Source organism: Cupressus sempervirens, chromosome 5 (genome assembly GCF_028749045.1).
Source record: "Cupressus sempervirens isolate cs-2001-9-10 chromosome 5, ASM2874904v1, whole genome shotgun sequence".
Lineage (NCBI taxonomy): Eukaryota > Viridiplantae > Streptophyta > Pinopsida > Cupressales > Cupressaceae > Cupressus > Cupressus sempervirens.
This window is the reverse complement of record NC_143122.1, coordinates 899005641-899029271: the sequence shown is the minus strand read 5'-3', so window position 1 is coordinate 899029271 and position 23631 is coordinate 899005641. Positions and strand designations below refer to the sequence as shown.

Genomic DNA, 23631 nt, shown 5'->3' with positions numbered 1-23631 from the left:
CCAAGGCATCATCTCTCTTCATGACTTAAGGGCTGAGTGTCTTATGTGAGAGACAAACTTGTTCTCCTTAACATATTCTGCCCAACATGTTATTCACCATTCACAGGGAAGAGGAATGTTTGGAACATTATTTTGAATTAGGTTATTTATTAAATCAGTTTTATATATTTTATACTAAAAATATATTTATATTAAATTGTACATTTACTAAACTTAAATTAAACTATATATTTCATATAAAACTAGATAAAGGTATATGTTATAAAACTTGATAGTTTGATATTAAACAATGGAACTGAAGTCTTCTTTAATAGAAAAGTACAAGATGATGTTTATAAACAAACCAACCATTAACTGAATACGAAAATAGAAACAATGGAGACAAAGTTTCCTTAAAAGTTAAATATGAAAGTACAAGATAATATTCCTAAACAAAACAATTGTTAACTATATACAAAAATAGAAACTAACAAACTGAAGCTCACTAATGATGACCATTAGAAACATTACATTATTATCTGAACTCCCTCTTTTAATGATCATCATACTAACAAAATGGCACCCACAGAAAATGTGAGACCTGTCACAGAAACAAATAACACAGGAAAATGTGAACAAAACAAAAGCTTTCAATTCTGCAGAGGAAAACGGATTTAAAAGCCCTCAAATTTCAGAATAAAAAAACCTACGAATTTCTTCTTTTATTAAAAAATTGTCAAAAATCAAAGATGCCACAAAGTTTTTAAAAATTCACCGAATTCTGAAAATCCCGATCAACTTGACTCTGATACCATGTTATAAAACTTGATAGTTCACTATTAAACAATGGAGACAGTCTCCTCAAATAGAAAAGTACAGGATGATGTTTCTAAAGGAAACAATTGTTAACTGAATACAAAAATTGAAACAAATTAATATGACTAAACTCACTATAGATTACCAGTAGAAATATTACATTATTATCTTAATCATATATTATTTTTTAATATCATTATTTATTTATTCTCTTTCCAAAAAGGGACATCACAGCCAACTTATGTCTTATTTCATATTGTCAAATAATTAAGTCAAGTACAAGAGAGAGGCAAAGAGAAATTGAGATGTAACCCTTGAGTGTGCTGGCTTGGATACTTTTGCAAGGATTTCCATAGTTTCTTTAGAGGATGAGAAGACCCCTACATAGGACTTGCATAGTACAGCTAGTGGGAATGGCATTGGGGCTGCTTGTGTTTCGAAATTCAAATGAGCCAAGTAATGGCATTGATGCTTTCAATGAAGAACTATATGAAGATTATTGATTGTCATTTTGTAGTGACTTGGCATTTCACGATGAATTATCACTCCTTTTTATAATTATCAACTGTGTTTCCAATTATACCCTTTTTGTTACAAATTAAGGGTATTTAACTATTTTTCAAAAGAAGATACTTTTTGAAGATGGTGATGGTGCAAAGACATTCCAATTGATTTCGTATAACTCCGGTGAAGTTAAAGGCAGTCTGAGTCAGCATAGAAGGCATCAAACCCCCTGCCTACTCAACATTAAGAATCTGATGTACAAACACATGCATTCAAATTGTTTATCTGGGGAGAAGATTGAAAGAAAATAATTTTTAAAATGGTTGTAAATAGTTTAAACAGGAATTGGTCATACTTTTATCAGCACAATTCAACTGCATGCCCTCTCTCAAACCACCTAAGTTGAGGGAGAAAAAGTGCAAACTTTGGGGGTACCTAGGCTGCATGATTTTAGATGGTCCTAGATCATCAAATGTGAGGCATCTTTACCCTTCAAACTTTGAAGAAAACCACACTATGGCAGACACTACACTTATGATAATCACACCCTCACTGGGTGATACTAACACAATTCTCTTTCTAGTTTTGTCAGCATTGTAAAATATAAAGAAGCAATAACGTGAAACTCCCAGAGTTGAAATGTCTTGAAATTTCAGACCAGAACCAGGCACCAGGAAAAGACAGATGCATTCTTCTTTCACATCTATCATCAACTTTCAAGGACACTACTACTGTAGAACATTTTAAAACCATGACCTGTGGGAAATTAAAAGCATGTTCTTTAGAAAATTTTAACATACAGCCACCTTTTTTAACCAGAAACCCTTGAAAATGTATTTCAAATAATTGCCAGTAGAATTGTTTGCACTGGAATTGCAAATTAAAAAAATTACTGTTTGACAATATTTCCCAGCAGTAACCCTATTTTAAATTTTTAATAAACCCATTCTTAGAATATGCTCACAGCATAACTGGCAGTCTCAGGAGTTTCTATATCACCTCTGAGATATAAATAGGCACCAAGACAGTGTTTGCTCCAATGCCCAATCCCACAAGAAATCTTCCCAAAATCATCTCATTCAACGAGTTTGCCTCTGCACTGAACACAAAAGCTAGACATAAATTAGACAACATAATGTAACTAGTCCATATCAAGATTCCTCAGCATACAGTGCAGACTCCAAATTGATAACAATGACCTTGTTGACTCTCAGCAATTTTTACAGTAAAGTATTACTGCCCATGACAAATAGATTAAAAAGATGAATAATTTATCAAGTATTTCCTACTCCTTTTTGATGGCCCTCAAAGCATCCACCGACTGGTAACATTATCACTAGCATTTACTATGTTGCTAATTAGAGTTTGAGATCCCATGTTCACTGATTTTTCTCCCCAGTTTGGTTCAATTGAGCCCATATACATATAAATATTAGAATCAGCCAAATTTGCAAAAAAATGAACAAAATTAGATACACGAGAGTTTATAATTCATAATTCAACTTGTAGCGTCCAATGTCAAAAAAGAATGAAAGTCTCTGTGCATCTGCAAATGAAAAATCAATTCAATTCATTACATTTCTCTTCATCGGGAATATCAACTTAACCAACTGGTGCTTAGAGCCACAAGCAGTACCAGATGTACCACTGGAAGCTAACTCCTGCCCCTCATCCCTGATTAAGATTAAGGAAAACTGTTCAATAGGTTGGGTTATATTTCCTCCTTTTTTCGGGCGGGGGTGGCGGGGGGAGGGGGGTGTGAAGGTGTGTGTTTACTTAGAAAGTAACCTTTTTTGTCCCTGGTGAGTTTTTGTAGACTTGCACAGGCCTAACCCACAGGAAAAGTTAAACCCACACGTAGATGGACCAATTAAAGTGATTAAATATGGGTTCAAAAGTAATATTAATGTAAACTATTATAAAAAAATACTTTTGGAGGGAAATGAATACTGATATTTTATTATTCTAGAAGTTAATATAAAAGGGACATATGAGGAGAGAATGCCATTTGGTTCAATTTATCAAACCCCAATCTTCTAAGATTGAACTTTATTATCTTTCCTGCCCTCAGATTAAAAATTTTCAGCAAAGAATGGATTAGAAAACGAAAAACTATCCTAGCCATTTTAGTAATTTCATCCAAGAATTACCAAACTGCTGATTGTGGGAAGTTTTTGAAAATTAATTCATCAACTTAAATTGTCTAGAAATGTTTGGAGTTGTTGGCCGGTGCTTCACCTCTGTGACCATCACCTAGATACAATGAGTGCTAAGTGTTCCATTTACTTTCATGAGAGATGAGTTCTTGTGAATCACTACTCATGAAACATGGGTCAATGAGTTTGAGTCAAAAACTACACAGTTGAATCCTGATAGTAATATCACGATTTGACTTGCTCTGGAAAATATCCCCTACTTATCATTATTTATCTTTTCTTCCCTAGAACAAAAATGCTTTGCCAAAGAATAGTTTTGAAGACAAAAACCCTTCTAGCCATTTGACTGTTTTCATCCAAGAATCACAAAAGTGCTAATTATTGGAAGCTTTTTAAAATCATCCCATATTTTTGGTGTTTATTACAATGACCCACACTGCTGCTACAGTGATCTGTGCCACTACTACAGCCTTCCGTACAGCTCCTACAATGCTTATTTCAGTTGTCTGTAAAATTTTCTGATTTTTGGACATAGTTAAATACAGCTTAGAGACATTTTTTTGTGAGTTCAACAGGAACCATAAAGCAGAGAAGGTTTACTAGTATCTAATGGTGTATTATTCAATTTTCAGTTGTAATAGATTCAACATTATTCAACACTTATAATTTTCAATTGAAATGTAGATTCAATAGCATTTATGTATTTATGTAACTAACCCGTATTTAATTTAAAGAGAAACATCAACTGATCATTGTTAACACTAGTTGCCACCAAACTATGACAATTCCGAACATCTTACAAGTCAGCAAACCAAGTCTTTATCTGATGTTGATGTTTGATAAGAATTGACATGCAACTTAATCAAAGTCGCCCAGAATCACCTGTACCAAATAACTTTTCCACACAAAAATCCAACAAAAGAAATTGATCTAATAAGCATACTTTTTTATGCAGAATCTATCTCGCACAATCTCATTGTATCTTATATAGTATGTGGATATCTAGTACCTACCTATATGGAAGACTATGGGTCAGTTGGGGCAGTTAAACAATCAGTGTACACATGAATCACTAATTATGACTCTTGATTGAGGAATGGATAAGGCAATGCATAATCAATGACTTCAGTTCAAAAAGACAATAAGAACATGCGAGTTACCGTAAGTTGCAGAATATCAAAAATTAAACTTACACAATTCGGAGAGTTTACACTAACAGCACAGCTTATAATTAAGTTGAGAAAAGGAGGAAAAATTGCTGACTACACCCCTCATCAACAAGTTCTTCAACAACAAGAAAAGATGAAGGGCAGAAATCTCAGATGATGATACTAATGGTAATACAGAAAGAAATGTGATACGGATAATGTCAAAGCTGAATATCATACAATAATGCAAGATCAAACAAAATGTGACAAGTACAATCATGACAAGAGCACTAGCAAGGTCTAATTTATAACTTGAGGGAACTTAGAGGTTTAATTTGAAAAGCAACTTAATAAAAAATTGTAGAATGGTGGTTATCACACGTTATACAGAGTACTAGAACATAGATTCAATAATATCAAATGGCACATTCATTACAAGTACCAACATACCAAGATGGCGAGGAAATAATATTACTTTTATTGATTACCAAAAACATGACTACATCATCAATATTCCAAAGTTCTTATATAAAGGTCGGTTAGTTGGGAAAACAAACCGACGCATTCCCTCACTTCCTAACAACCTAAAGCCCCATAAGCTTAACTAGTTCTAATTACAAAATTACTTTATTACGTTCTACATCTACCCCCCCCCCCAAAAAAGAAGTTGTCCCAACAAACTAGAACAAAACAAAAAACTCAGACTTCAAGAAGAAGGTTGGGAAGACATCCCTATACTCAGGGCTCCACAAAGTCATGCAGTTCTCGTTTAGCCACTTTTTGTTTGGCCCGAACTCCATGTAAAACCCGCAAAGCATCCATCTTCTTTGCTTCAGCAGTTGTGATTCTATCTTCCAAGGTACCCTTTTCTAAGTTCTAGGGCTGCCTTTTCTGCCTTCCACTATTCTGCCAAAGTAGCCTTTTCAATCTCCCATTCCTTAGCCCTCTGTTGTGCCAAACTCTTTCCTTGTTGGAGCTCTAAATATGTCCTCCAAAATGCAATTTCCATGTCTGCAAGTGTCTGAATGAGAGGTGGTTGTTCCTGAGCTAGATGTAACGTGTATAGTTTTATCCATTCTGTACTTCCTCCTATTCATATCCACTCTGTTGAAGCCATTCCTAGTCCTTATGACAGCCTTGCTGCATAAATGCTACCAATGATTCAGCTGCCCTAACTATGGCCCCCATATTCTGATTTTTAGCCTATGTGATCACTTCTCTGGTGGAATACTCCATAGCTTGCAATTCTTTGAGGAACATAGCAGCCCTGTCTTCAAAAGAAAATGTTGCAATCGGTTCCACTCTCTCACTCTATATTTTAGTAGGATCTTCATCTTCTATCTCCAGAGGGGTCGTTGAAGGTGGAGAGACTGTCCCTTCTTCCTCAAGCAATTTATCGGCCTCCTCCAAAACTGAATCCTTAATTGGCATATCCTACATAGTCATAGTGTCTTTCCCGTGCTTTTCCTTGTGAATGTCAATTTGGCATGTGGGTTGCACCACCAAAGCAATAGGATGGACCACTTTTGTACCTTGGCGTGCATGTAATTTGACTTTGTGCCCACATTTTTTCTAACATCTAAGATCAATTACCTTAGTGCGAGCTTGTTGTTTGGAAGGGACTAGATTTGCCACTCCAGGCAAGGAAAGTTTTGTTGAGCCCCACTACGGAATTTCCTGTCCCTTGCCCTCTGTCTCAGTCTTCTTGTCCCCTTCTGTCTCGGTATCTATATGGATAGATTTTGTACGACCAACTTCCGTACTAATAGGTTTTGTATGGTGGCTTCCGTACAGACAACTTTTGTACGGCCTGTTGGCTCACCTAATGTATTTTCCTCCTGCTTTTGATGGATGTGACCACTTTCCAGAACTTCTCTGGGCAGTGGTCCCTCTAATATTGGTAAAAGAATGACTTCTCCTAGTGTGCCTGTGAGATGACTTAGACAAATTTCCTTATTTTGTGAGTTTGCAGACAAAGCTGAAGATGAATCTGTACTAGTCTCCTCCTCTACCTCCTCACTAGGGATTTCCACTATCTGTCTTTGTTTTTTCTTTCTTGGCTCTCCACCGCCTATTCTTGTGCCAAAAGTGTCATATGAAGCCAATAGGTCATCGCTGGTCCCTAGGAATCCACCCTATTTGTCGAAACTACAGTTTCGCGGTTCGCAACGATGACCTGTGTTCGGATTGCTTCCAAGAAAAGGGCAATAGCATGATGCAGCATATAGAATACCTTATGCTTCAACTCCATGAACTCCTATAAACGATCTGAAAGAAACTAGGCTCAATTATACAACCTTTCTCTATTCAATCCATAAACTATAGGTAGCACCCATAGGGCAATGTCTAATGTTCAACTTCTGGATGTGACTTTGCTTTTAACCAAGTCTACAAGGCATCGCCATTCTTCGTTGGCTATGAAAACTTTTCTGAGGCATCAACTATTCCTTAAGATGCCTTCCCATTCTTGTTTCAACGAGTCTTTCCTACGCATTAATTTCAACCACTTCTTCTTTTCCTCCATTGTTTTAAGGGTTTTTGTCAATTCTTGTCCTCGGTTGGGAATTCTGAAAACTTTATTTATTTCTTTGGCCAAATAGGAAATTGATAGAGTTTGATGTAGATACTGGATTATAGATTGAGTAGCCTTTTTATTATAGCTAGCCACCATGGTACATAAAATAGATTCAAACTCTTTTAAATCAAATAAGGGCATAGAAATAATTTTATCTACCTCCACTTTCCACAGGGCCTCCTTGAGAACGTGATTGTCTTCTACATGCTCCCACCAGGTGCGGCATTCACTTCCCATGACACTTTCAAAAGTAATATTGGCAGCTGTAACTTTTTTTGCAAGTTTCCCTTTGTCATCCCTGTCATTTTCGTCACCTTCTTCGCCTGCAAAGCTGAATCCTTCTTAGAATCAATGATGTTTCCTTTGTTGGGGTTTCTTATACTTGACCATCTTCAAATAATGTGCAAGTCCCCAACTGATAGTAGGGTTTTCCTTTACCTTCCAACAGTTTCTGCAATCCATGTGTTGGGGGTTGAGTCATTTAATGCCACTTAACCCCTCCTTATTTCTCTGGTGCCTCCACCATGTAGCAAAAATTTGTACCATATTATTGAAGATTCTGGAACTATGTAAGCTTGGCCTCGTATGTCGCACGATACTACCCCTGCAAAGTCTATAGGTCCATAGATAGATGCTCAACCTTGTGCCACCCCCTCGTACTTGGGTACGTGCTTTTTCTCATATGAGTTGGGTTTCCTACCACCGTACGAGCTCGGACTCCTTCCACCATGATGGGAACACAACCTAAGAACAAAATGGACACAACAGAAAGGGAAAATTATATTAACTGAGAAAATAAGCTAGTACAACAGTACAGAGAAAATTAACTTCAAAACATGCCCTAAGGGCTTACAATAGCATAAATCTGGAGATAATTTCTCCTTACAGTACCTCCTCTCAAACTCCACTCTGAACTGCCTTTTACAATGCCAGAAATCTCCTTAAATAGACCCCAGAGGGTTAAGGACTAGGAGTACATTCTAGAAAGTGCTAGTAGGCTTCCACCGACCAAATAGAAGGTTCTGGAAGCTACGGTAGAAGTTGGCGCAAATCTAGAAGAATCTAGAAACGTTAACCGAACTTCCGGGAGGCATAACTTTTGAACCGTAGCTCCGATTGACGAACCGTTTACATTTCCGGAAAGCTCTCGAAGCGCTCTATAGCCCTATGGACAAGCTTCGCTCGTCCCCCATTTTTCGGCCCTTTTTGAGGTCATTTAATGCCCCTAACCTGACTTTGAAGCATTCTTAGGAGGTCTCCAAAACCCGAAAAACTGCAATAACTTTCAAACCGTGGGGCCTTTTGACCTGATTCTTTTTCTGGAATGCTCTAAATCACAATTACATTCATCTGGCCAATTCACACCTTCTAGGTCACCAAAATGATGGCCAAATTGCATGCTCCTATTTTTTCGGGATTTTCTAGCACACTGATAGTTGAACTGTGAGAGGTGGAACCTTTATTTGACCCAAATGGGTATCCAAAAATGTAAAGACATGAAACAGAAACTAAGTCTAAAGTACATTTTTTGGGTGACACAGGATTGCCCTTATACCTCTGGATGCTCCTGCATCACACCATATGGCTTATCTCTCTTTCTCCAAACATAAGGATTGGACTTGCTTGTATCTCATATTTCTTCTTACAACCGCCTAGACCAATGAAAGTCACTTCTCCACTCATATGCTATGTGTCTTAGATATTCTCTAGTAGTCGTACACCTAAATTTGGAAGAGAGCTACGTAGAAAGCATCTTTGATGTGGTGCGGACCTTAGTAGCCCTTTTATAGGGCTGAAATGTCTTTCATTTTTTCTCTCCTTAATTTCCTTATTATTGTTTGCTTCTATGTATGAGGAGTATTCTTTTCTAACCTTTCTTGGTTCCTTTGTGTTACTTTTCTCACCTTGTATTTCTAGCAACTAAAATAGAGAGGGGCTCTTTCCTTTCTTTATAAGGTTTTAATTTTGATCCATTAACTAGATCTTTTAAGGGTGTATTATCTAAGGTAGATAACCTTAATGCTTTGTTATCCTTAACTTCCAGAACCTTGTATTGCCCTAACCATCGTATTTTAAACTTATCTAGTTTTATCTCATTTTTCTCATTATACTTGAGTACCAACTGTCCAAGTCTGAAGTTCATTCTTCTCAAATGTCTATCATGCCAAAACTTTGGTTGCCCATTGAGCTAGCATTCTTTATTCACCTAGTTTAAGTAAGGCGTTGACCATTTCCCTTACATTCTCTTCTTCGCCCAGTCTCTTTTGAACTGCTATTCGTAGGCTTGGTACTTTGTATTCCATTGGCATTACTGCTTCTTGGTCATACATCAAGTGGAAAAGGGTTTGTCCCGTAGTGGCCTTGTAGGTAGTCCTATACGCCTATACCACGATTGAGAATCTTTCCTCCCAATCTCTATTTTCCACTCCACAAAATTTGTACAACATTGTTACCAATATTTTATTCATTGATTCTACTTGACCATTTTCCCTTCAATAGTAGGGACTAGAAAGAGAATGAAAAATTATATACTCACTTGTCATGGCTCTAATTGTATGGTTTACGAAGTGCACCCCTCTGTCACTTGTCAATTATAATTGTATACCCAATCTGGTCACTACCTGTTCATAAAGAAACTTAGCTGTACAGAGAGTTGTGTTGTTCAAATGTGCCCGCACCTCTTCCCATTTTGTAAGCTATTATGTTGCACCACTATGTATCTACATCTATGATTACTGCTGACAGGTAGGGGTCCTACAAAGTCCAGCCCCCATCGCTCAAATAGTTCTTGTGACTGCAATGGAAATAGTGGCATAAAATCTCTTTTCAGGGGTTTGCCTACCCTTTGACATGTATCACAGCTTAAAACCCATTCACGGGTATCGGCATATAGTGTGCACCACCACAGTCCTACCAATAATATCTTCCTAGCAGTAGCATCAAGTCCCATACGGCCTCCAGCCTCCTGGCAATCCCTCATGGGATTCCCTCAAAATTCTCAACATTTCTTCTTTCATGACGCATCTTCTCAAGACTCTGTCTGGCCCCATCTTGTACAACAATCCCTCGAACAACTGGAATGTCCTGCTCTTGAGTGCAATTTTTCTTCATTTTGCAGTTGGCATTTCCTTTGGAAAGCTACCCGTTGATAGGTATTGTATGATCCCTTCGTACCACTATGGTAGTACTACAATTTGGAAGAGATGGGCATCTGCGAAGTCCTCTTTCACTCCACTTCCCGAGGCTTCTCCTGACTTGATAAGGGACAACTACTAAAGTGGGAACATTATAGACAAAATTACAACACCACCGAAAGGGAAGCTTTAGGTATGGTATATGAAGTACAAAAGTTTAGGGATTACTTATTAGCTACTCCTTTTACATTTTTTGTTTATCACCAAGTACTTATGTATCTGGTGAACAAGCCTATATCAAGGGAAGTGACCATTAGCCTTTTCTTTTATTTTAATTAAAATTTATTTATCCCACATTGCTTGTGTAAAGTGGTCGACCCTATTAAGTAGAAATAAAAGGAGAGCTTCTAGCTATTGTTAGGCACGGTGGAATAAGAGAAGAACATGGATGTGTGAGTTATAGATCTGTTCTTGGCATTAGAGGATGTCTATCCTCTCTTGTGACATTCTAGATGTCATTCCCTTGGGGTTTGGCCTTTGGAATTCATTGCTATCAACTCCATTAACAAGCAGCTTGGGTACATTTCGAACTACAGGCAAATTGGGTGTAATTAGTGAGTTGAAGAGTTTCTTATGTATTTGATTTTATGATGCTAGAGTAATTAGTGGGTTTGCTATGTATTTAATTTTATTAGTTTGAAAACCAATATTATTTCAGTAGTAGTTCAATCTCCAGTTTGCATAAATTCCTTCTTGTTCATGTTATGTGGTTTCAAAATCTATGCAAAAGCATTAAAATCTTTATCAGTAGTTGGTTCAGTTCTTGGGCATTTCCAGAGTGCCCATTACAGTGGTATCAGGGCTATAAGTCCTACCATCCCGTGGAGGTCTTATAGGGAATTTGGGACAGCTGGATAGAGGAAAAAGTGTTTGACAAATTGTCAAAACACTAAAATCAGAAATTAAAAGGGCTAAGCATTTATGTTTGAGCATGCGATAGGGACTTCATAATTTCCGCTATACTAGAGCAAGACAAAGGAGTTCAAACTTGCCGAGCGAACAGTCTAGTTCATCCGTACAGAGGGACATACAATCCAGTCATACAGACATAGAGGAGATATTCTTTGAACAAGACAATAATATGGGTGACCGAGATGGCAACGATACAGGACTAGGTGGAGGCAGGAATACCGATCCAAATTAGGAGGATTCAATGTTCAGACGGTTACTAGGTACATTAGAGGAGGGGCAACGTATGCAACAGGAGCATAATAGGCGAATGGATATGATGTTGCAGCTTATGGCTAGACAGATGGGCATCAATATTAATCCACGTGATGTCAACAATGGAAACAATATCAATGGAGGAAACAACAATAGGGGCAATAACAATGGAGGCCAAGGCAACAACAACAGTCCTAAGAATAACATTAATGGTAATAATGGACATGGCAACAATAGGAATGAGGTTGATAACTTTAGACATGTTGCATGCCCAGCTCGAACAGCAAGCTCGAGACCTCTTCTACCCACTGTCCCACCCAGAGATCCACTTCAACCAATTAATGAACCGCAGATTACCGAGTTACAAGATCAGTTCAGGAGGGACTAGGAGGCTAGTGGACCAGAGTTTCAGGTGGATATTTGCTTTAGAGATTATATGGACTTGAGTATGAGACACATGCCCAAATCAGGAGGGAGAAATCAAAACTTTGAGCAGAGAAAGAAAGTTGGGAAACTTTCTTTACCTTATTATGATGCTTCAGGGAAGATGACCGCATGAGCTTGGGTGCAAAAGGTAGATATAAACTTGCAACTAAATCCTATACCTGAGGAGGAGGCTATAAAGTATGCAACTATTCACTTGGATGGACCGGTGCATGAGTGATGGCACCATGGCATGGTAACCTTGGGGCATAATCAGATCACATTTTACGAGGAGTTCACTGAGAAGCTCATAGAGAGATTTGATACCAGGGATTTCGAGTTACAGTTTAAGGAGTTGGCACAACTCAAGCAGTGGGAATCAGTTGAGACGTATATTAGTGAATTTCAGAGATTTTGTGTTAGTCACAGATATTTCAGAAAGAAAGTTAGTAGTGTTGTTTATGGATAGACTCTCAAATCCCTTATGAGGTTGGGTCAAGGGGCATGACCCCGGCATGACCCCACTACGTTACAAGAGGCCACTAAAAAGGCTGATGACTTAGCACCTTCTTTTTTTAGGAGTAGATTTCAGCATAGGGATTCATATATGAAAAAGGACAAGGAAAAGGACAAAAAATCTTTTCACAAGGATGCTCAGCCAAAAAGGGATAAGTTGGATAATGACACCCTAAATGAGTTGAGAAAGAAGAAGCTATGTTTTCATTGCAGAGAGCCTTGGGACTTATCTCATAAGTGTCCTCTCAAGGCTAAGACAAATCAAATGGAGTATTTGTCAATAGAGGAGTCACAGTCAAAGAGGGAGGATCAAAACTCTAATTCAGACGAGGATAACACTACAGAGGAGAGCAGCATTCCTGAGGATGAGAAATCATTGACACAATTAACAAGGGCTCAGAAGGCAATCACATTTAAGGTGAGGGGTACTTTCCAGGGGCAAAAAGTGATCTCACTCATTGACACTGGGGCTACACATAATTTCATAGATACACAATTGGTAGCCAAGAGAGGTTTACAGACCAAGGAGCACGCCAGGTTTAGAGTCATTGTAGCTAATGGTGATAAATTATTATGCGCTCGGAAGATATCTAATCTTCACATCAAGTTTGGAGATGGCTATGAGTTGGAGGATGAGTTTATATAGTAGACATGGGAGGCTATGATGTCATCCTCGGCATGACACGGATGGCCTCGCTAGTCGAGTTCACACTCAACCTAGCAAAATTGGAGATAATGTTTCAGCATGAGGGGAGAACTGTTGTACTTAGAGGACTTTCAAATGGTTGCTACAAAGTAGCCTCCCTAAGGAGAATGCAGAGACTTTTTTTGCATAATGACATAGAGTGGGCAGCAGAATGTTTCACTATGCCAGCTTCATGAGAGCCACAGGTGAAGAGTCATCAACCAAATATCCAAGAGATACCTGACAAGCACTCTAAGGTATTTGGCGAAATTCCGCATGGGGTTCCTCCTGACAGGGGGATAGAGCATGATATTGAACACGAGGGAGCCAAACCAGTTATGATTACTCCCTATCGTCATCCTAAGAAACACAAGGATGAGATAGAGAAGGCAATTAAGGAGTTGTTGGAGATGGGACATATCAAGCCTAGTAAGAGCCCCTTTGCTTCAGCAGTAGTATTGGTAAAGAAAAAAGATGGGACGATGCGCATATGCATCAATTACAGGGCATTAAATAAGAAGACCATTAAGACCAGATATCCCATCCCACGGATAGATGAGCTGATTGATGAATTGCACAGTGCATGCTTTTTCGAAGATTGATTTATAGTCAAGGTATCATCAGATCAGGATGAGGGAAGACATTGAGAAGATAGCTTTTCGGTGTCACTATGGCCACTTCAAGTTTTTTATTATGCCATTTGAGTTAACCAATGCCACTGCTACGTTTCAAAGTTGCATGAATCAAGTATTCAGAGGGCAGCTTAGGAGATTTGTCCTAATTTTCTTTGATGACATTTTAGTCTTCAGTAAGACTTGGGAGGAGCATTTAAAACATCTTGAGATGGTGTTGTCCATTTTCGAGAAAGAGTCACTATATGCCAAAGGATCTAAGTGTGAGTTTGGGTTGACTAAGCTACTATACCTTAGGCATATCATCAGTGCAAATGGAGTTCGGGTAGATCTCAAAAAAATTAGAGCTATTGTTGATTGGCCTACTCCTACAAACCTTACACGGCTTAAGGGGTTCTTTGGTCTCTGAAGGTTTTATAGGAGATTTGTTAAGGGTTTTTCACAGATCGTTGCACCCTTGATAGACCTTACCAAGAAACGGGCCTTCGCATGGACAAAGGCAGCTCAAAGAAGCTTCGATCATTTCAAAAAGGTGATGTCATCATGTCCAATACTAGCTCTACTGGACTTCACGAAGCCATTTGAGCTTCATTGTGATGCGTCAGGAGATGGGATTGGGGCAGTCTTGATGCAAGAGAAGCATCTCATTGTTTTTTACAGTAGGAAGCTCCATGGAGTGGAGAGAAGCTATTCCATCTATGATAAGGAGATGTTGGCTATTATGCATGCATTGGCCAAGTTTCGGCCCTACTTAGTTGGGGAAGTTTGTTATCAAGACTAATCACAACAACATCAAATACTTCATGAGCCAATGTGATCTGAATGATAGACAATATAAGTGGATTATGAAGTTGCAGGCTTATGACTTTGACATTGAGTTTTTCAAAAGGAAGAAGAATGTGGTGGCAGATGCTTTATCCAAGAGATCTCATATTTGTGCTCTAGCTGAGATTATAGAAGATTGGAGAAATAAGATTACAGCGGAGTATGCGAGGGACACTTGGGGTTCTGGAGTGATTGCAGGCACCATACAGGATGATCATTACGTGGTAATGGATGGATTGATCAAGTTCCAGGGTAGGATATATTTGATTCCTTCATCACAGTTTAGGGAGGTAATACTGAAGGCATTTCATGATGCACCTACAGCTAGACATCCAAGGGTCTTTAAGACCTACAGGAAGATTTGTGAGCGGTTCACATGGAAAGGGCTCAAGGATGATGTTTAGAAGCATGTCAGGGAGTGTGCAGTTTGTCAGCAGAATAAGGGAGAGCACACATATCCTGCAGGGTTGTTCCAACCTTTGCCCATTCCGAATAAGAAATGGGAAATTATTTCTATGGACTTCATCACCGGGTTACCACGAGTACAGGGGATAGATTGCATCTATGTGGTAGTTGACCAGCTGACAAAGTTTGCTCACTTCTTTGCTATTCCATCCACCTACATAGCAGCACAGGTGGCCGATCTTTTCTTTAAAGAGATATTCAAGTTACATGGGCTACCTAGTGTCATTGTCAGTGACCGGGATAGTAAATTTATGAGTGTTTTTTGGCAAGAATTGTTTGGATTGTGCAGCACAAATCTTACACCTAGCACTAGTTATCCTCCACAGACAGATAGGCGGACAGAGATTGTGAATAAATGGGTGGAAGAATATCTAAGGAACTATGTGAGTGCATAGCAGAGAGTTTGGATCAAATGGCTACATATGGGAGAGAACTGTTATAACACCACTTATCATATTTCCATCAAGATGACTCCATTCATGGCACTGTATGGTTATGAAGCACCTAGCTTCATGGATCTAGTTTTGGGGGATAGTAGAGTATTCAAAGGAAAAGACTTCTTGCAAGATAGTCAGGATATTTTGAGGGTGCTCAAGGAGAATATACAGCAGGCCCAAAATTAGCAAAAATTGTATGCTGATCAGCATTGGATGGAGCGCAGCTTTGAGGTTGGGGATATGGTTTACTTGAGGCTACAACCATACAGACAGTCATCACTCAAGAAGAATGGAGCAAAGAAGTTGAAGCCTAAGTTTTATGGTCCCTACAAAGTGATTCGCAAGGTGGGAAAAGTTGCCTATGAGATTGAGCTTCTAGATGGCAGTCGGGTGCATAATGTGTTTCATGTGTCGAGGCTTAAGAAAGTCATCAGTCAGAGAGTTGTGCCTTCTAAAGATTTGCCATCATTAGATGAAGAAGGGAAGCTCGTATTGATTCCTAAAGGCTATTCTAGATATCAAGGAAAGGATTCTACGAAATAGGGTGATTAAAGAATATTTAGTCAAATGGAAACACCTACCAAAGGAAGATGCTACTTGGGAGAGTAAGCACGTGCTATAGCAATTGTCCAGTTGTGTGATCATTAGTCTTTTCTTTTATTTTATTTAAATTTATTTCCCACATTGCTTGTGTAAAGTGGTCGACCCTATGAAGTAGGAATAAAAGGAGAGCTTGTAGCTATTGTTAGGCACGGTATAATATGAGAAGAATGTGGATGTGTGAGTTATAGATCTGTTCTTGGCATTAGAGGACGTCTATCCTCTCTTGTGACATTCTAGATGTCATTCCCTTGGGGTTTGGCCTTTGGAATTCATTGCTATCAACTCCATTAACAGGCAGCTGGGGCACATTTCCAGCTACAGGCAGATTGGGTGTAATTAGTGAGTTGAAGAGTTTGTTATGTATTTGATTTTATCATGCTAAAGTAATTAGTGAATTTGTTATGTATTTAATTTTATTAGTTTGAAAACTACTGTTATTTCAGCAGTAGTTCAATCTCCAGTTTGCATAAATTCCTTCTCTGATATGTTTTATGGTGAATGTTGTGACAACACCACATGACAGTATTCGTGGAGACTTCATGTGAACTTTTGATGTCATACATATATGAGCATGTCCCCTGTGTACATCATGAAGAAGTGACGACTTCTAAATGATTATCACTTGTATTAGGAGAAGTTATTGAAAGGTGACGACCTTACAATAACTTGTATCATGATATACATTTTGTGTAAATCATGAAAGGCTTTATCTTATAAATCAACAACTAGGCGTTAGATGTTATTAATTTAACTATCTCCAAGTTGTTTGTATAGATATATTTTAGGTACTTGGTGAATATCTTGCCTTGATATTCTGATAGGCCATTACCACATTGAGTACTTGGTGAATATCATTTAGTTGATGTTCTGAAAGGCCATTACTCAGAGTACTTAGTGAATATCATTTGATTGATATTATGATAGGCCAATGCTCATGTTACCTAATATGATATCAAATAGTAATTGATGAATATCATATATTGATATTCTAATAGGCCAATACTTATATGATATCATATACTGAAAATCTTCTGATTAAAGATTTCCTATATGTATTATTTTTGAAATATTACCTATGGTGTAATATCTATGTGTTTTATCCTTCTTCGCTAAGAGGGAGTGTTGATGTTATAATTTTATCAGATAAATTATATTATATATATGAGATATTTAATATATGACATATATTATATATGGAACAATTAACTTATATTAAAAGTTTTATATATATATAATCATTATAATATATTGAGGGTATATTAATTGTGTTATAACTATAACTAATGTAAGTTAATATATTAAAGAGACATGTCTCTTCAAGAGGCATGCCTCTTTATATCACATATATATTCATTTGTCTAATAACTGGGAAAACACATAAAATATTCACAAGTGCTATTACAAGTTACAAAACACATTAATGGATCATATCTTTAACAAGGAGAACACCAATATCTAGATTTATATGGGAAACTTGTCCAAACTCAACTCATTTGGCAAAAGGACTATACAGTTTCAGAGGGAGAATGGGAAGATAATTCCACTTCATGATGTGTTGCATGTGTTGGGCTTAGGTATGAATCTGCTTTCTGTATTTGTCCTTCAGGATAAGGGGTATAATGTACTCTTTAGAGGGGCAAATGTGTTGATCAAGCATAAGGATTGAAAATCACCAATAACTATTGGAGTAAGGAGTGGTCGCCTTTATAAGTTGCAATTCGATACTCCTATGGCACTCATGAGCAACAGTAATCCTAGAGATCTTGGAGAGCTATGACATAAGAGGATGGGCCATATTCATCATGGAGCACTTAAATTGATTCATGAGACAGTGGCACAAGTGTTACAGAGGTGAGCATAGAGCATGATGATGTATGTAAGGGATATGTGTTGGGGAAGCTTGCGAAAGCATCTTTTGCAAGGAGTGACACCAGATCTAAGGGTGTTCTTGATCTAGTGCATTCAGATGTATGTGGACCAATGTCGACGAAATCTCTTAGAGGATATGAGTATTATATTACTATTACTGATGATTTCTCTAGGAAGACCTTGATATACTTCTTGAAGATCAAGGATGAGGTTTTCTGTTGCTTCCAAGAGTTCAAGGCTCTTGTGGAGAACTTGACAAGAAGGAAGATAAAGGTTCTTCAGGGAGACAATGTTGGCGAGTACAAAGGAAATGTCTTCCAAGAGTTTTGTATCAGAGAAGGAATCAAGAGAGAGTCGATTGTTCCTTACGATCCGCAGTAGAATGGAGTTGTTGAGAGGAAAAACCGTTCTATATCAGAGGCAGCAAGGGCTATGCTACATGACCAGGACATGCCCTACTACTTATGGGCAGAGACATGTAGTATAGCAACTTACATTCAAAATAGGGAACCACACAAGGTACTACGGAAGATGACACCAGAGGAAGATTTCACAAGGCAAAAGCCAGATGTTGGTCATTTCAGGATATTTGGGAGTTTGGCATATTGTCATATTCCAAATTATAGATGTACAAAAATAGATCAAACTACTGAGAGAGAGTATTTTGTTGGGTACAATGAAACCTCAAAGGCATATAGGATTTTTATTCGACGGACAAGAAGAATTATTGTCAGACGTGATGCCAAGTTCATGGAGGACAAAACATTTAGAAGGTCCAGAGATTTGCCAACAAATGATCAGAGTAGATAGCCAAATGAAGCTCCAAGACCAAGTCAAGGGCAAAAAAGCTTGAGTACAGTTACCATTACAAATATAGGATTAGGTGGTGAAGATTCATAAAATATGGAGCAACCAGTGCAAGAGGAAACATATGAAGAAGACATAGAGGTTGGGATTTCATCCTCTACAATTGACAGCAAGAGCCATGAGGTTCAAGATGTACATAAAGGGATACTCAAGAGTTTGTGGGAGCTCCTAGGAAGAGTAATAGACATCAGGGACAATCAGCCAAGTTTAATGACTATGTGGCACTAGTTAGTCAATTGGTAGATAGTGAGCCTTGAAGCTATCAAGAGGCTACAAAAAATCAAGTATGGTGAGATGCTATGGTTGACGAATATTCCTCAATAATGCAAAATGATGTGTGGGAGGTAGTGCCTAGACCAACAAATAGGGCAATAGTTGGATCATGCTAGATCTATAAGCTAAAGCATGGTGCAAATGGTAGCGTTGAGAAATACAAGGCAAGCTTTGTGGCAAAGGGGTTCTCTCAGAAGAAGGGAATAGACTATGAGGAGACATTTGCTCCTATGGCTAAGTATACTTCTATACAAGCTGTGATCTCATTTGCAGCACAAATTGGATGGCAGATCCATCAAATAGATGTCAAGACAACATTCCTTAAAGGTGAGTTGAAAGAGAAGGTATACATAGAACAACCAAAAGGCTTTGTAGAAACAAAGAGACCCACATGTGCAGATTAAAGAGACCCTTGTACAAACTCAAGCAGGCTTGTAGAGCGTGGTATGACTGCATTGATACATACTTGTAGGAAATGGGCTTTGTGAAGGGTAAGGCAGATGCTACCCTCTACTACTTGGTGGTTAGGGGTGAGGTTCTCATTCTTGTTCTATATGTAGAAGACTTGTTTCTTATAGGTTCACTAGGGCTCGTAGAGGGTTGCAAGAGGGATATTGCACAAGAGTTCGAGATGAAGGATTTGGGACTTATGTACCACTTTCTAGACATGGAGGTCTGTAATGACCCCAACAGGTTATAACTCCTTCAAATACCAAAATTCTTTATACTTTGACATTTCGTCAAACACTTTGCAGGCAAGCTCTGATACCACTATAATAACCCTCCTCTAATCTGCCCTCAAAAATGCTGATGAAAGCTCAAGGAATTTCATCAAACAATTCACATGCAAGAGACATATGACTGATATAGTATTTCAGCTTGCTTTAAATGACTTTTTTCCAATTTGCATCAATGAGAATCTAGTGATAGAAGATTACAATGAACTACACAATGACCTAACATGAGTGTGCTCCTAATTTTGACAATATTCAGTGCATATATTATGATCTAAGCATGAGAAAAGAACACCTACAGCCAACTGGCATTTTTGCAAAACAGTTGGTATGCAAACTATCTAGCTGATAAATAATGAGATTGAATTGCTTAAATGACACTAGCAACTATTATCTTTTTGATTGCAATCAAATTTCTAATACAATGCTCTTGAAATATGGCCAAGACTTTGGCATTTACATGGATTACCAAAATGACAATGCTGGTATAATGCACACTTACAGTTGAAACTTATAATACCCTAAAAAAAACAATACTAACAAGGGAACCTGGTTGTAGATGGCTGTAATAATTTTCCTTCAATGCTGCCCCTTCTGCTTTACTTTTTCGAACTGCTTTTTCGGCCTGCTTTTTCGGTTCCGCTTTTCCACTTTCTTTTTCGATTTCGCTTTTTCCACCTGCTTTTTCAGTTTCGCTTTTTCCGCTTGCTTTTTCAATTCTACTTTTTCTGCCTGCTTTTTCGGTTCCACTTTTTCGGACTGCTTTTTCGTTTTTGCTTTTTCGGATTGTTACCATGTTGAATCTCAAGACCATATCTTTCAATGGCGTCAAGATTTTCAGCTTGAAGGGATTTAGTCCTTCAAACTATTGAGACATAACCTCTAGAAAATTCTCCAATTTCTTTGATATTTCCAACCATGCTTAAAAGAAGCTCTTCCATTTCTTTTATAGTGTTCTCACAAGAGCTCCATCCTTCGTTTTCTCAATGTGGGATAAAACATAACTCCCTTTATGTAACTTATGTCTCCAATGTGTTATAAAATAAAAGGGACTCTTTTAATTTAAATATTTCCCACAAACTATAGTCTATGTATTAATAAAGTTAAATTTTTAAATTTAACTTTATAAAATAGCTTTATCAATGCAAAACAAATCTTATCAATGATAAACAAGTCTTCTTGCCGATTTTAAACAATTACCATCGACATACCGCTGCCACTGGATGTCCACCCATGCCCAAGACGACTTACTATAAATAGTAAGTATGCCCAAAGTTGCCTCAAAACCCCTCAGAAAGACCTGCAACTGAAACTATCTAGGCCAAATGGCCTCTAAGCCCTTTTGATGTCCTGGTTAGCCTACGGGACCGTGGGGAAATAGGCTAACGACAACATCATGCTATGAATGCTAAAAAGGGGACATTACAGTCTGCCCTTCCCAAAATTGCTTGTCCCCAAGCAATGGTCGAACAACAACCCAATCAATCCACCTGGATCCCAAATGTAGTCATGAACTATACTGCTGTCAGTCAACATAAGCTCTTGCAACAACCTGTGAAAATTAACCAAGAGGAATCCACAAATGAATCGTGAATCACGGTGCAACTGAACTCCAAATCCACTACTGCCACAGTCAGGAAGCCATGAGGCACAAACTCTCAAAATATTAGACCCCAAGTAGAGTAGATCACCCAAACTGTCAACATAATAAACACCATCCACACAACCCACCGTGTTATGTGGAATGCACACTCCAACTCTGCTACAATAGTGACCACTCCCACATGAAATTGCACCAAATACAGAGAATCCACACACTATACATCTGCTACAGTTAACACAACTCTGCAGATTACCGGCCACTGTCTCATAACCATAACACCCATGCACTGCTGATGGTGAATAGTCATTACACGGTAGATAGCAAAAATGAGAGCCCAGTCCAAACCTGTCTGCCATCAACTCCTCAACATATGGATCAAAAGCAAACCGATGAACATATCCTTTAGTATAATGCCGGTAAAAAGAACCAATCTCAGTCAAAAACTCATCTTGCAGACGTGATATGACCAATTGTGACTGATCATCAGCTAAGTCAGAGGATGATATAGCCAAGAGTGCAGAATCAACAACATCACTAGTCTCTGTGCCCTCCAAGTCAAACATATCACAATGCTCAGCTGCAGCGCCCAACTCAATTGAACCTGCCTCCAGTGGAAATGGACCAAATATGCCAATAGTAGTGTCGTGGACAGATATATCCTCATCTCCACTACCTCTATCAACCTCGACCATGGACATCCGCAGATCACTAGACACCACAGTCCATGATTGTATAGAATCTGGTAAATACTGAAGTCGCTCTAACTCCATGGTCACCTTAGCCAAATGAAACTGTGACTCCTCGAAAGCTAACTGTGTACTCTCAAGAATCTCAGAAGTCACCTCGAGCTGCTGAGTAAGCTCACTCACCTCATCTTCCTTGGCCAATAATGCATCGTATGCTGTACTCCCCCACTCCATAAGATAATCTCTGTCGGCTACCAACTGCATATAATTGTCTCAGAATCCGGATAGCCTCCCATAAAGAGTGGATCTCTGTCAAGGAAAGATAATTGCCTCCCTGCTCATCACTAGTAGGAGAACCCCATCCATAAATTGCTAACAACTGACGAGCAGCATCGAAATGCTCGCAAGTGATAGAAATGTCTCGCTCGCCAACTCTCAGCTAACTAGACACATGATTGTGCCGACTAGTCGAACTTCTATACTCTATCCCTGGTACACTTTCCAAAGGAGTAACCTCAGAATAGCTATCATCTGTAATACTCAAATCCTGGGACTCTTCTGTAGACTCTATCATATCTGAGAGATCATCAACCCATTCCAACAAGAATGGTCGACTGGATATATGAACAATGCCCAACACAGGTGTGTAAAAACTAAATCCAGCATCAAACAAGTTGTTGACATTGATGAGAACTACACCTGGCAAACTGCTAATCAAGTCCATGATGGTGCAATAGATACTAGTACCAAGGAATGATAGATATCTCTGGTCAAAACGATCCTAAGTACTAAGATAAGGATCCCAACATCTAATCCATGAATGGAAACCAGCTGGCAATTCAAGTAAACTTCTCAACTGAGTAATGTGAACAATACCGACTTCACGCACCTATCTACAATCTTTGAATCCGGAGTGTGAATGCTAGACATACTCATATCATCATCATGTGACTCCACTGTAAAAGAAAACTGAGTCCCTGCTATACGCGCTAACTCCCGAACTGAAATCACCTCAAGACAAAGCTCGTCCACGTGTCTCTCAGAATCCTGGAGACCCAACCGAGTACACACCAAGGAATTTCGAGTATCCTCCAGCTCATGAAAAAGCCAATCAACCTCCTTCTCCTCCTCCTTCACTGCATCTTCCTTGATTTGTTGTAAGTCGTCACAAGAAGAACTTGTTGTGACTCCTTTCTGTCTCTCCTGCAGTTGAATCATCCAAATGTGATTCTCAATCAATCCATGTATCCTGTCATGATGAGATAAAGCCGTGACAATATCCTTGTCCCTTGTCTTCAGCTGGCTTGCCAAACCAAGTGAAGAGCTACTAGCCTCTATCTCATGTGAAGAAGCATCCAACTGTGCTTGATACTCATTTTCTGCAAAGTCCTGAATGCTCACTTTCTGATCAACTGTACTATCCTCAAACATGACAGTATCCTCAACTGTTGTAACTTCATCCAGCCCAACTGTACTG

General features: G+C 38.5%; 1 protein-coding gene across 1 annotated transcript in view; it reads right to left on the bottom strand.

Moving 5' to 3' along the window:
* The window catches only part of LOC149558823 (Major facilitator superfamily protein), a 239510-nt gene that overhangs the window by 109148 nt on the left and 106731 nt on the right, over positions 1–23631 (bottom strand). Inside the window, exon 4 of the mRNA XM_089832862.1 lies at positions 2299–2398. Within this exon, the coding sequence (XP_089688988.1) occupies positions 2299–2398 (100 nt within the window). The remainder of the gene's footprint in view (positions 1–2298; positions 2399–23631) is intronic.